The following is a 13,245-nucleotide window of genomic DNA, read 5'->3' on the forward strand; positions in this document are numbered from 1 at the left end:
TCAGGTTGCACTATTCGGCAACACGAACAAAGTAAAAATTATCATGAAGCAGGAACATAACAACCTTCGTTTCTTAGGATGTCAACGACTATAGCGAACAACATTTGTCAGTTTACGAGTGGATGAAAAAGCAAGACGTTTATTCGGGCGAACGTTCAAGATTGTGTACTAGTACATTTTCAGCAGTCGTCCGACAATGTTTATCAGGATCGGTGACCGTATACTCACTCGGTGAGGAAAAATGAGGCCTCATTTACATAATATATGGACATAAATATAAACAGCTCACAGTACTCTTAAGGTGGTATTATATAAACACACAGGTCGAAATATGCGCAAAATGCTCCATTTTCTCTAGGCAGAAATTCAGGCTATATGCATCATATTAAAGATATGTACCATATTTACTCGAGTAATAGCCGCACTGTTTATGAAGAAAACCTTAGGGTTGGCTTTTCCGCGGTGCACGCGGATTGCCAATCACCGCGATCGACAATATGACTCCAGCGGTTCACAGGACAGAGATAAGGTTTTCGCGCGAAGATACCATCTGTGAAGATTGCATTTGTATATGCACTTTAAATAAAGCCCGTGAGTCTGCTTTCCCGCACAACACTCGGAGGGCCAATCAGCGCAACTTACGGAGGCAGCTCAGCGAATGACAATACCGAACCATATGTTTAGACCGAAAAACGCAGTCTGAGTTGTGACATTAAGCAATGCAAGCGTGACGTTTTGCATTGCTTAGTGTCACAACTCAGACTGCGTTTTTCGGTCTAAACATATAGACCGTTTTATCGTGGGTAGCGCCATTTTGAGAGCGAGAGAGAAAAGGGGAAAGCGCCGGTAGCCCTTTCCCCTTCTCTCTCTCGCCCTCTTTCAGTAAAACGGTCTATACATGGGTTGCACGTGACGTCATTCAAAAGGCGCTACGATGACCACCAAAGACGAGGGCAAGAAGGAGCTCCCCTCTTATCAGGATCTTTCTTTGTGCCTTCCGGATTTGCACAGTCGTCTTTATTCTCCTCCCAGAAGATTATGGAAGATTAACCCGTCACTCAAAATTCTTACAAAAGCAGCTTCCCTCTCCTCCTCTTACATGAAGGCCAAAAATATGCGACGCGACGTCAGTGCAACCCATGCATGGTTCGGCATTGTCATTCGCTGAGCTGCCTCCGTAAGTTGCAGTGATTGGCTCTCCGAGCCTATTTCAACGTAGCCGCTTTTAGTTGTAATCAACAAGCGATACACGAAATGGGAACCTCAATTAACTTTGAAAACGCCCGCAGCTGCTACATATCGTCTTGCTGTGCTGTTTTTATCTTTGTGTCCCTGTTCTTATATTTCCTTGTGAATGAACGACGAAGACGCTCTAGATGTACTTTTATCGAACCGCAGAAAGCCTCGAAGCAGCCACGAATTATTTTACTATTTGATGCAATATTTTTGGTACTCACCTCCAATTTTTATAGCTGGAACGTTCGCTGCCGCTGTTCCCTTCGTCGCCACGCTGGCGGATGCCATGACTCAAACAAAGAAACATGCACACTGGGCTCGAAAACGCAGATCGCAACACACGAGACGTTCCCTGCAGTGACTATCAAGCGCCTCAAAGCGCCTTAAAGCCTGTTCACACATGCAGCGGAGCGCTTCAAGCATAGCGCTAACCTCGCGCTAAGCGCGTGTTGACGGCAGCGTTCACCAGCTTTGTATCGCACCGTCTAAACTGTTGCTCATGGCAGACAATAAGTAGCTGACGGCACGTGAGAAGCGCTACATCAGCGCTTCGCTGCATGTGAGAACCGGCCTTAAGTCAACGGAAACAACCAACCAGCGGCACTCCAAGGAGCGCTTTTGCCGGCTTTTTAGTATCGCAAAAAAGATCGCAATTAAAAAAAAAAAATTAGTAGAATTACGTTTTCAACAATTTCCAGCCTCAGCCGGCGGCGTAAATGAGCCTTCAACTAAGTGTTGTAGATGATAAAATCGAGTCAGTCACCCCTGGAAATTATCACTATTAAGATAAATTTAGTTACGAAATTTTACAAGCTGAAACAACAGTTATCATGAGAAAACTCGCACGCACATTGCGAGCGTACCCCATGTTCATCGGCGGCACAGCGTTCGGTGCGCGCTCCATTCACGAAATGTTCCAAGCGAAGTCGAGAAGATGGCGTTGAGGAAACGCCTTTTCGGTTTACGGACGCAATCCACTGCCACCGGAGACAGGGGTCATGTGGAAAGCGATGGAGCTCAAAGGCATTGCAGCCGCTCTCGCCTTGCCGGATTCCTTGCAAGCTACATATGTCCTCGGACAGTATTCTATGCTTTCTGTTTTTATTCGTGCACCCTATGACCCAGCAATGATGCCCCGATGACCGGGGGACTGTTGCCATCGAAGCCTCTGGCTCTAATTAAGTTTGCGAGTTTAAAACAGAAGAAAAAGCGCGAACGAAGTGGGGGCACAGCAGACACCCAACACCGGCGTAGCCTCTCATCCCCGGGAATTTCACTCTTTCTACACAATCAGAAAGGGGGAAAGCGCCGGTAGCCCTTTCCCCTTCTCTCTCTCGCCCTCTTTCAGTAAAACGGTCTATACATGGGTTGCACGTGACGTCATTCAAAAGGCGCTACGATGACCACCAAAGACGAGGGCAAGAAGGAGCTCCCCTCTTATCAGGATCTTTCTTTGTGCCTTCCGGATTTGCACAGTCGTCTTTATTCTCCTCCCAGAAGATTATGGAAGATTAACCCGTCACTCAAAATTCTTACAAAAGCAGCTTCCCTCTCCTCCTCTTACATGAAGGCCAAAAATATGCGACGCGACGTCAGTGCAACCCATGCATGGTTCGGCATTGTCATTCGCTGAGCTGCCTCCGTAAGTTGCAGTGATTGGCTCTCCGAGTGTTGTGCGTGAAATTAGACGCACAAACATTTTTTAGAGTGATGGAGAACCTTGTTCTTGATCTGGTAATTCGCTATGTTATTTATGCTCAACGCGATGATTGGCTCTATATGTGCTTTGCGGGAAAGTAGAAACAAGGGCCTTGCTCATAAATAGTGCGCCTATTACTCGAGTAAATACGGTATGTACTGCAAAGGGATAAAGGACATCGTTGTTCGCGAAATTAAGTGCTTTTTTCCGCCCTTAGAAGTAGTACTCAAATAAAAAAAACAATAGACCGATCTCACCAAGCGTTCGGTGCATGCGTGACGGTGCCATAACATTAGTTCACAGGAGGCAAACGACAGTGCACGAGAGGGCTCGTGCTGTCTCGTGCTCCACTCGCGCAGAGCTCCAGCGGGGTTGTCGCACGTGCAGAAAGACTAACGTTCCCTCGATGCATTGCGGCAGCGGTGGCGTAGTCAAACTGGCTCGTGAGATCGGTCTATTATAAACATTGTTTGTCAAAGACTGAGTGATTAAGGAAAGACTTTGGCGGAGCATGTACGAGAGCGAACAAGATGAAGGCAGTTACGAAAAGAGACAAGATGTGAACGGGATACGCCGTGTCCTGTTGAAAAATGTCTTCCTCTCGTCCGTGTTCGTGTGGCGTAGAATTTTGGCAAAAGAAACATCTGCGTATCAAGCGTGGCCCATTAGTGTTCCTAAAAGCAAGTTAATAAGGTAGCGTTAAGCCGGAATCACACTGATCATACATCACACAAAGGACAGTCTGCGAACACAAGTCACCGCAATATCCGCGGTTCGAATGCCGCGTGCCAAGTTCTTTCCTTGAACACATTGCCATGCAGCATTCGAAGGACGAATCTCGAAGTAACTCGCGTTCGAATCTGTACGCAGACTATCTTTTGTATATGATGTATTTAAGCAGTGTTACCCCGGATTTACGGTAGCCAAGGTAACAAATAATTCGTCGTCGGTTTTATACCTTCCCACGAAAACAATCGGTAAAAATATGCAAACCAATATATGATTTAAAAGCTGCTAATTAACGTTTTATCTGACCCCGCGAGAAGCACTCGAACCCACGATCCTCAGCTGCGGCACGATGAAGATTCGTGTCCTCTCGCCGACCGATACATTCTACGACCGATAGTTCATCCTGAACACAGCTCCGGAAGACAAGGCGAAATAGTTTCCACGCGGCGGGTACTCACCACCGGTGCTCGTCACGACAACGGCAAGCTGAGACACCCAGCCAGGGCGTGTTGTGTTCGCTATCGCCGAGTGGCGATTCCAAAGTTCGAGTTTACAGCCAGCGCGAGACAAGGCCCCTGCGGCCGATACGACACTCCGACGCGCAACTGGCTCAGCAGGGCGCCTATCGGGACCAGACGGAATACGGGAGCTTATCGCGTCGCCGACCGCGCCGATCGTGACGACGGTGATGACGCCTGTCCATCGACCCGCAAACACACGCGAATGCTACGCTCTCAACGGATACTGTGAGTTCAGGTTCCCGCAAAACACGGAGAAAGCCACCCGCAAATGCTACACTCTGAATGAAGACTGAGTAAAGCCTGATTCGCATGGTGCGATTTTTCTTACTATTTCGCAGCTGCGACATTCAACACCGCAACCTCCATTCCGCTTTTTTTTTTTTTTTTTGCCACACGAGCGACGTCGCAATTACAAAATCGCAAGTAAAATCGCACCATGTAAATCAGGCTTCAGTGAAACGACCCGCTGATCGTGTTTTTCTGGCCTAGTCGTACCTTGAGCTAGGTTATTCACTGGGACCTTGGTATTGTTCTCCGTGATTGGCTCGCTTGTGTTCGACTTTTTTTTAAGAAAAAAGTTAATTATTTATGGCATAATATATATATGTTTTTTTTTTAGGAGGGCTTTGTAAGAGTTAATTTGCGCCATAAACAATACTCTTAGAGTGTACACGGGCTTCAAAAATGCGAACAATCAGGCGGGGGAAGCTTAGCATGGAGGGCATAGTTCCTCGAGAAAGCGGTTACGGGATCAACGCACTTCGGCCTTAAACCCTTCAGCAAGTCGGCAATCTTTATTACCGTTTTTTTTTTTTCATTTGTTTTTTTTACACACTTGTTAAAAAAAAAAAACAAAAAAAAAAACGTGAAAGATACTCTAATGCGGTTTGTGCAAGTGTTTTATACGCCCAGGGGGACATTATGGGGGTGGCTAATCTTTGCAATAAGTCGGCTAATTAATTAAAATGTGTTAATTAACTTTTTAATTAGTGGAAATAGACATATGGTTCCAATTAGAAACTTGCTAATATCATTCAAAACCCCTAAGGGCCGGTTGCACCAACGCCGCTTACCTTAACCCAAAGCGGCACTTTCCTAAGCCGGCTTAGCGCCCTAAACCGAGCTTAGGTAAGCACGGGTTTAAATTCCGGTTGCACCAACGTAAAGCCGGCTTTACAGACGCGCCCCTAGCTAAACGGTGGATTTGCGTAGGGAATCTAGGGACAAACAGAGCAAACTAGGGAACGCTCAGAGCGACGAATACGATTGGCGGAGAGGAATCACGTGATGTAAACAAAAAAAAGAAAAAAGAAAAACTGCCGTAGTAGTCGTGTCGGCGTCTGCTTTTCGCAGTATTCCTTCGGTGAGTAACAAATTAAAGGTCTCCAAATTCAATCATTTTTTTGTTTAACTTTCAATAACAGAGGTCAAAGCTTCAAATAAACACGAATGCTCTTTACATCTTTGATTGTGTGTTTTAAGGGCAACTCCGGCCAAAACTCAAAATTAATTAAATTACTGGTATCGCTTTAGTGACACAAAATACGACCCCAGCCAAAATTTCACGTCCGTGGGACGCCGCATTCTCAACCAATGCCGATAATAAAAACGCGACCCGCCGCGAGCCGCTGCTCCTTAGCGGGGGGCCAGCGGGTTGCCGATCGCTAAAGCAACATTGGGCCGTGATGTCAACATCGTCCTCTTTTTTTTCCTCCGTTCCGGACGGGAGCACGGCGCAGCCGTCGCGCGCGCTTCTTTGTGCCGCTACCACCGCTACTTCGGCTTGTAATTGCGTGTTTAGCCGTTGCTTTTACCTGTAGCCCGTGTAGCTTCGGTATAGCCTTTTGTTTATTTGCTTGTGAGGTCTCCTAGACTCGTTTTAGCGAGCAACTCGGTGCGCCCAAGACTGCCCAGCTGTTCCTCGAAAGATGCCGAGTACAACTTATAGCGCTGTGGGCTGCTCAAACAAGCCGCTGCGCAACCCGAAGGTGCTTTTTCACAAGTTTCCAATGGATCGGAAATTGGAAAAGGTGTGAGTGAACGCTGTTCGACGAGTGGACTATGGAAAGCGTTGGACGTCGACCCCCAGATCGAAGCTCTGCTCCGATCATTTTTCGCCGGAGAGTTACGAACGAAACCTACGGTGTTGGTTGCTTGTGGCTTGTCAGGGAAGGGGTCGAGGCTTAAAAAGGATGCCGTGCCGTCGCTCTTTGCCCATCATACATGTACAGAAAAGGTAAACATGATAAAAGTATCCTGATCAATAAATAAAACAGTCATCGTCAAGTGCAGTGTTGAAGATTGAGCATTCATGCTCCATTGAATGTCTGTTGAATGGGGAATGGTGGGCATGTAGAGTACAACCACTAACTAGCTCCAAACACTGAAGTTTGTAATGAAAACGAAAACAATGTTCTGCTTTGCGTCACTGCTTGTTTACTACGCAATCTCGTGCGTAGTATTCAGGTCCGTAACGACTACTAGCGAACAGCCGGCGCGTGAAGCTCATGCGATATAAACATTCGCCTCCCAATCGTTCCAACCCGTTACGCAGCCGTATTAATTAACATTGCGCTTGTGAATACCACAAGGGACTTTAAAGAGATCGCGAAAGTTCGGATTTGTAAGTTACAACTCTCTAATAGACCATTTGCAGTCTCTCCCAAGCGCCCCGGCGCGCGCGCGAGGAATCTTGGGATCGGTGTTCTGTCGGCCCCCGTCGTCTGGCTGCTCTCCGTTGGAATCGCATCACCTCGCCCTAGACATACTTTTCATCTTCGTTGTTTATACTTAATAATCCTCTTTTTTATCTACTCCAGTGTATTTTTCTTGTTCATAAGTGTATCTATTTCGTTCAGCGCTTTGTATTTCTTCTGTATATTACGTGTTTTTGTGCATATTCCATCGTTTTCGACGCGGCCGTCGACGGACACCACGCCGCTTCGTTCGCCGCTCCCGGGGTGAGTACTGACTGTTGCCGTTACGCTCTATCCCGCTCCTAGGCCGTTCATTTAACTCGTGTGCGGTCGCGAGAGAGCAGTTTCGAACATCACTACAAATGTCACCGCTGTAAGCAGAGAAATAAAGTAGTCATCACGAAGCGAAGGCCGACATGCCTTCGCTTCGTGATGCGCTCGCCCTGTGAAATGTGAGCGTGGGATATCGAGTACTGCTTGCGTGCTCAACATTCGGGACGGTGCTTTGTCGTTGCGATCTTTTTGCCCTTCGGACGCTTGCGAAGCTGTACCAGCGGTCGGCGTGCCTCGGCAGCGCTCGTCAACAACCGTCCGCGCAGCATCACATCCTTCGCGTTCGGTTCTTCGTCGCGGCGGGAGAAGGGGTTCTGACTGCGTTTTATGCATAGTATGGGGGAGATTCCATTGTTTATCGAAATTACAGTTCAGCTAGCGCGCTCACTGTGGTGAGGCAAGATTGCCCCTGCGAACCGCGCTAACACAGCGTCCCGCGAGTGCATATCTTTATTGATCATCCCGTTTTCACGCAAGCGCGTGCATATGAAATGCTAGACACTTTTTAGTGGCTCTGCGAACTGCTTCTTTTGGACGAACACTGACGCATTGAAAGCTGGAGTGTCTTTGCCACTCCTGTACAACACTTCACGGTCGTGCCAGCAGCTTTATGCTGCTGGCACGAAACGGATTATGGTCAAAACGCGTTCTTCGTATTCAGAGCTGCACTATATCATGGACACTGACAGGGCAGCAGCAACAAGCAGCTCAGTGACACTGGAGATGCTTGTCCCCAATGCCAGTGCGTGGCTTGCTTTCAGAATGCTCCTTCGACTGTGTAATGTTCGAAAGTGCACAAGAAGTTGTAGATTACAAAAGCTGGCATGTTTGCCTAATAGCAAACGCTCTTTTTTTAGCACAAAGTTTACAGCAGGCTTTTTTTGAGGGGTTGTTACCCTAGATGAACTCTTACTTCGCAAGTTTAGGTTAATTCTGTCAAAACAACACCAAACCCATTAAAAAACTGTGTTGGTCAAATTTCCGTCCTCCTTTTAAAACGCTGACTGAGCTGCCTTTTTTTCAGGGAAGGCTATGGCGACACGGGATGTACCAGAGCCGCAAGAGCTACCACTTCCAGCAGGACCTTGGACCAAGCAGCTGAAGGACTTTCCTTCCGCATTCTCGGAAAGCCACATCCAAGGGCATGGCCAAGCAGCTGGAGCACAGAAGCACACAAGTTCTGGCTACAAAATGTTCAAGGCCCACAAAGTGCAGAACATCTTCCTCCACACCACAAGTGCATCAGAGACAATTGTCAAGGCTAACGTGGAGGCTTCCATGACCCTTACGAAGCGATACGCAGTGCATGCTGTGCTCTGCCAAGATGGGCAGGTCAGCAAGGCTTCCTGTTCCTGCAAGGCTGGACAAGGCGGTGTGTGCAAGCATGTGGCAGCACTGCTTTGGCACATGCTAGACCTGATAAGGGAGGGAAGGTCCTACATCCCGGATGCTCTGGCCTGCACTGAGGGAGCAAGGCAGTGGGGCCCATCTTCAAAGAGAGGTGCAAGTACGGTGTCGTTCAACGAACTAGAATTCGTCAAGCACGACTCTAGCAACAAGGCGAAGAGTGCGAGAAAAACCACGGAAGTGCATGTGGACGTGGCGCAGGCAACCGTCAAGAGGCTGCATACAGATTTCATTGAGAAGGGAATATTCCCAATGTTTGCGGACGTGATGGAAGAAGCTGCCTTCACACCCTTGCCAAGGAAGGTTCAGGAGCACTCGAACACGGATGATGGGGCCTCTGCAGCACGGATCAGCTTGCCCATAAAAGAGTGCTGGAATCACCAGATGCCACCAAGCGATCCATGCACCCTGACTCTTACACAAGCTCAGCACCTGGAGGAACAGACACGTGGCCAAAGCAGAAGTATGCTGTGGCACACGGAACGTGAGAAAAGGATCACGGCATCACAGTTCGGAGACATCGTCAAACGACAAGCACCCGTGAACGAAAAGTTTCTCAGGACGATTTTCTCGGGCGGACATGGCACGACACGTCACATGAGGGCGGGACTTCAGAATGAGGCGGCTGCTCTGAAGCGCTACAAGGCCAAGCAAAAGGTCCAAGTCTTCAGTGTTGGCCTTTGCATCAACCCTGGCCTTCCCATGCTGGGGGCATCACCAGACGGGCTGGTCTGGGACGAAGATATACAGGAGTACGGACTAGTCGAAGTGAAGACCGTGTCACGGGCGATAGATGCGAACCTGACGACCTTCGAGGAGGTGATGAGCAGAGGGTTTGTGGAGTTTATCCATGCGGACAAGAGTGTCGACAAAAAGCACAAGCACTACTACCAGGTGACAGGACAACTTGCGCTCACAGGACTGGAGTGGTGTGACCTTGTTGTTGACTGGGCGAAAGACTGCTGGGTCACACGGGTGCCCTTTGATGAGGCACTCTGGGTGAACGTTATGGTGCCACGCCTGACAGACTTTTTTTTTAAATATCGGAAAGACTGAGTGTTGATCATAAAATTGTAGTGTCTGTTGTGGGCGGTTCTAGTGCCAAGTTTGGACACTTTTGGTAATCGGGTTGCAAACACTGCCCGCGTGGGTGGGCGGCTCCGTACGTCAGCCTGCTGGTTTCGACTTCGACAACACCGGTTCTTGGCCTACCCGGTTTACGCAACTCGAGGAGTACGCTTATGCCTCCGTACTTCGCCAAGCACCACCGGACATTCAGGTGCGGACACTTCTCTACTGCATGGGCCCCGAGGCTCGGGTCCTTCTCGACATGTTCGGCTTGAACGCCGCCTCCCTGAACAACTACAACACGGTGGTCAAGCGCTTCTCGGAACACTTCCTGTACCCCGTCAACGAGGTGTAAGAGTCCTCGAGGTTCCACGAGCGGGTTCAGCAGCCGGGAGAGAGCGTCGACAGTTACTACGCCGAGCTCTGCAAGCTTGTCAAGTGGTGCAACTACCCGTCCCCCAAAGTCGAAGAACGCCTGGTTCGCGACCGGTTCGTTGTTGGTCTTTGCGACGAACGCCTGTCCGGCCAGCTCTGCTGGAAAGCCAAGCTCAGCCTCAAGGACGCGTGGACGCAGGTGAGGCAGATCGAAGACGCCGAAAAAGAAAAAAACTGCTCGCGGGAGTCGAGAGTGTCCAGGTCACCGTCAACGTTGACGCCACCAAGTCTTGTCATGGTCCGACGCACCAACGCAAGACAACAAAACGGTCAGACGACGCATCAGCAGTGTCTTCACTTGGCGATAACGACCCAGGTTCCTGCAGCTACTGCAGTCGGGCCCCCCACACACGCTCAGACTGTCCTGCTCGGCAGTCTCTGTGCAATTATTGCAAGAAGAAGGGCCACTTCGCGGACGTCTGTTGCGCTCGGAAACGAAAGCAGAGCAAGGTGGCGTTCCTTACCGCTCCACGCAATCCTCGAGACTGAGAAGGCCAAGGCCAAGTACGTTGAGGTCAATGTCGACAACTACACGGCGATATTCAAGGTAGATTCCGGCGCGGAGGCGTCTGCTGTTTCGGAAGCCTTCCCGAACTTACCTCATCATCTGGACAAGGTCGACGACCTGCTGACAGCACCAGGAGACCAGTCGCTAAAAGTCATTGGGTACTTCATGGCTACCCTCCTGTGGCGAGGCAAGACCGGTCATCAGCGTCTGTACGTGATCAAGTCCCTCTCTATGCCCCTGCTCGGGTTCCCAGCCATCCAGGCTCTGGGTGTGGTAAAGTTCTTGGACGACATGAAAGTGCCGGCACCGCAGGGACTTTTCAGAGGTCTCGGCACGCTCAAGGAGGAGTACAAGATTCGGCTACGCCCGGATGCGGTTCCGTTTTCACTTAGTGTTCCATGCCGCATACCGATACCCCTGCGCGAGGTGGTGCAAACAGAACTGGCCAAACTGGAGCAAGACGGAGCCATTCGGCGTGTCACCAACCCCACACCTCGGGACGCTGGACTGTTCATGGTTCCAAAGTCGTCGGGAGGTTACCGTGTCTGTATCGACTTTACAAAATTAAATCAAGTTGTCCCGAGAGAACGTCATGTGCTCCCCACCGTCGATCAAGTCCTGGGACTTCTGGGCGATGCGGCAGTCTTCTCGAAGCTCAAAGTTACCTCAAGCTTCCATCAGGTCAAGCTTTCCAAGGACTCTCAAGAGCTTACGATGTTCATTACGCCGTATGGGCGTTATTGCTTTTGCCGACTCCCATTTGGCATCACGTCGGCCCCTGAGTTTTTCCAGCGACAGGTGGCGTGGATCTTGGAAGTCCTAGACGGATTGGTCAACATGGTCGACGACATCCTAGTCTTCGGCAGAACGAAAAAGGAACATGACCAACGCCTGCGGCAGGTGCTGTTGTGTCTCTCCGAGGCCGGCGTCACCCCTAGCTTCCGTCGACGGTTCGGCCTCAGGTGGACCTGTCTACTCGCGTCATCGTGATGTGCCTCGTCCAGCATCACCACCACGTGTTCGTGGTGATGGTACGGGCCGACACTACTCAACCCATTCTGGAAGACAAGTGGTCGCTCCCAAGAGACTCAATCTGTAAAACTTTGTTTTTTTTCACAGCCAAGGTGTCCGATACTCTCCTTGAACATTCTAAAGGGGGGATTTTGCGGGCGGTGCTAGTGCCAAGTTTGGACACTTTCGGTAATCGGGTTGCAAACACTGTGCCCACGTCTTGTGTAAAAAGCCATTGCCTCGTGTGATAAAGGTGCCTTTTGGTTCCTAGCTCTGGACGCTCAGTTGGTTGCTTGCCGTCGCTGGTGGGCTGTGCAGTTTCACCGCCGGCCACAGCCCGGCACGGCAGTGTCACAAAGGAATCAACCTCATTTTTAATGCCAAAGACTTGGAGAACATATAATAAACCAACTTTTGTGAACTGAAAGTGGCTGTCATGACAAGTAGTTGGAATGCCTCAGACTGCTCATGTCGGCACAAGAATTTGTTGCAAACTGTAGCGCGTACCTCTGTCCGATATAGTAGTCGCAATATTTGTGTACTGAAAATAGAGTTTGTGCACTGTGCATGCTAAATTTCATACACTTTTCCATTGTTTACAAACCCACGCCCCAGCGTGTAATCTTCACAGCCTAGCATGCGCGTGGTCGTCAGTTGTGAAACCGTCCAAAGCACGCGCCATACACACAAACACTAAAGATGGTATGAGAGCGTGTGACACCTAAAGAGGGCATGATCCTCTTCTGCATTATGCGCGAAAGTTCCAACAACGACCATGTGCTGTGGCTACCAACGCCGCTTCCGGCGGCCCACCTGGGAGCAAAATTGGTTTACGGTAGTGTCGTTACTGATTTCAGCGCTATTGATGGTGAAATTTTGGTTGCACGTCAAGGTCCCCACATGTTCTTCCTCTGGGGTGACAGACATCTTCCTTTGGTTTAATCTGTAAACCCTCTAATCTTCATTTGCTGGGGCATATTGACGGAGAATTTTAGTAATTCGCACAATTTACAATGCAACAGCTTGTTTTCAACATCTTGAATTTTTGCCTGTGGCACACGCAATGGCATCTCAGTTAAAGCCCCTTCATGTTTTAAAAGTAGCGCAAAGTGCGTCGATGCACGAGGCACGTGCAACATGCAGCCCTTGGGAAGATCATGGCGACACAGCGCAGCACTGAGCTAGATTTCAGACGCCATGTCCTTCCCAGAAGTGGCACACGGTACGTGTCTCGAGAATTTCCACAACAATGAATGGCGCCACTTTTCCCAGGATAGAGGGGCTTTAATCTCAGTCTGCCTGTTGCCCCACCAAACAGTTCTGCTAGGAGTCGACTGTGGCCCCACCATTACGTCTATTTTTCTTTATTAACCACTACATTTCCGCCCTTTTTAGAGGATATGTGTGTATTAAAATAAAACATCCAAAAGTATTGAAATTAATTTAATCAGTCCTAGTTAAAAATTAAGAATAATCAAATGCTCGCTACTCTGTCGTGTAGTGTGCAACCAATCTAAAATTAAAACCTGGCAAGTTTGGACAACATTTTATTGCGTTGAGTACTTCTGACAGGAATCCTAACGTCCTTGATTTCTTTCATCA

The 13,245-nt window shown here is 49.1% G+C and overlaps 2 protein-coding genes across 2 annotated transcripts in view; one reads left to right on the plus strand and one right to left on the minus strand.

The window, feature by feature from the left end:
- The window catches only part of LOC8039935 (leucine-rich repeats and immunoglobulin-like domains protein 3), a 31,039-nt gene extending 26,740 nt beyond the window's left edge, over positions 1-4,299 (minus strand). Inside the window, exon 1 of the mRNA XM_040216919.3 lies at positions 4,126-4,299. The gene's annotated coding sequence lies outside the window, so the exon portion shown is untranslated. The remainder of the gene's footprint in view (positions 1-4,125) is intronic.
- Positions 4,300-6,888: 2,589 nt separating this feature from the next.
- On the plus strand, positions 6,889-12,070 carry LOC121047785. The gene is made up of 2 exons (XM_040503339.2): positions 6,889-7,145; positions 8,239-12,070. Exon 2 carries the CDS (start codon positions 8,247-8,249, stop codon positions 9,675-9,677), a length of 1,431 nt encoding a protein of 476 aa, XP_040359273.1. The 5' UTR covers positions 6,889-7,145; positions 8,239-8,246; the 3' UTR covers positions 9,678-12,070.
- Positions 12,071-13,245: the final 1,175 nt, after the last annotated feature.

The sequence above is a fragment of the Ixodes scapularis genome, unplaced genomic scaffold (assembly GCF_016920785.2).
Source record: "Ixodes scapularis isolate PalLabHiFi unplaced genomic scaffold, ASM1692078v2 PGA_scaffold0__279_contigs__length_252992795, whole genome shotgun sequence".
Lineage (NCBI taxonomy): Eukaryota > Metazoa > Arthropoda > Arachnida > Ixodida > Ixodidae > Ixodes > Ixodes scapularis.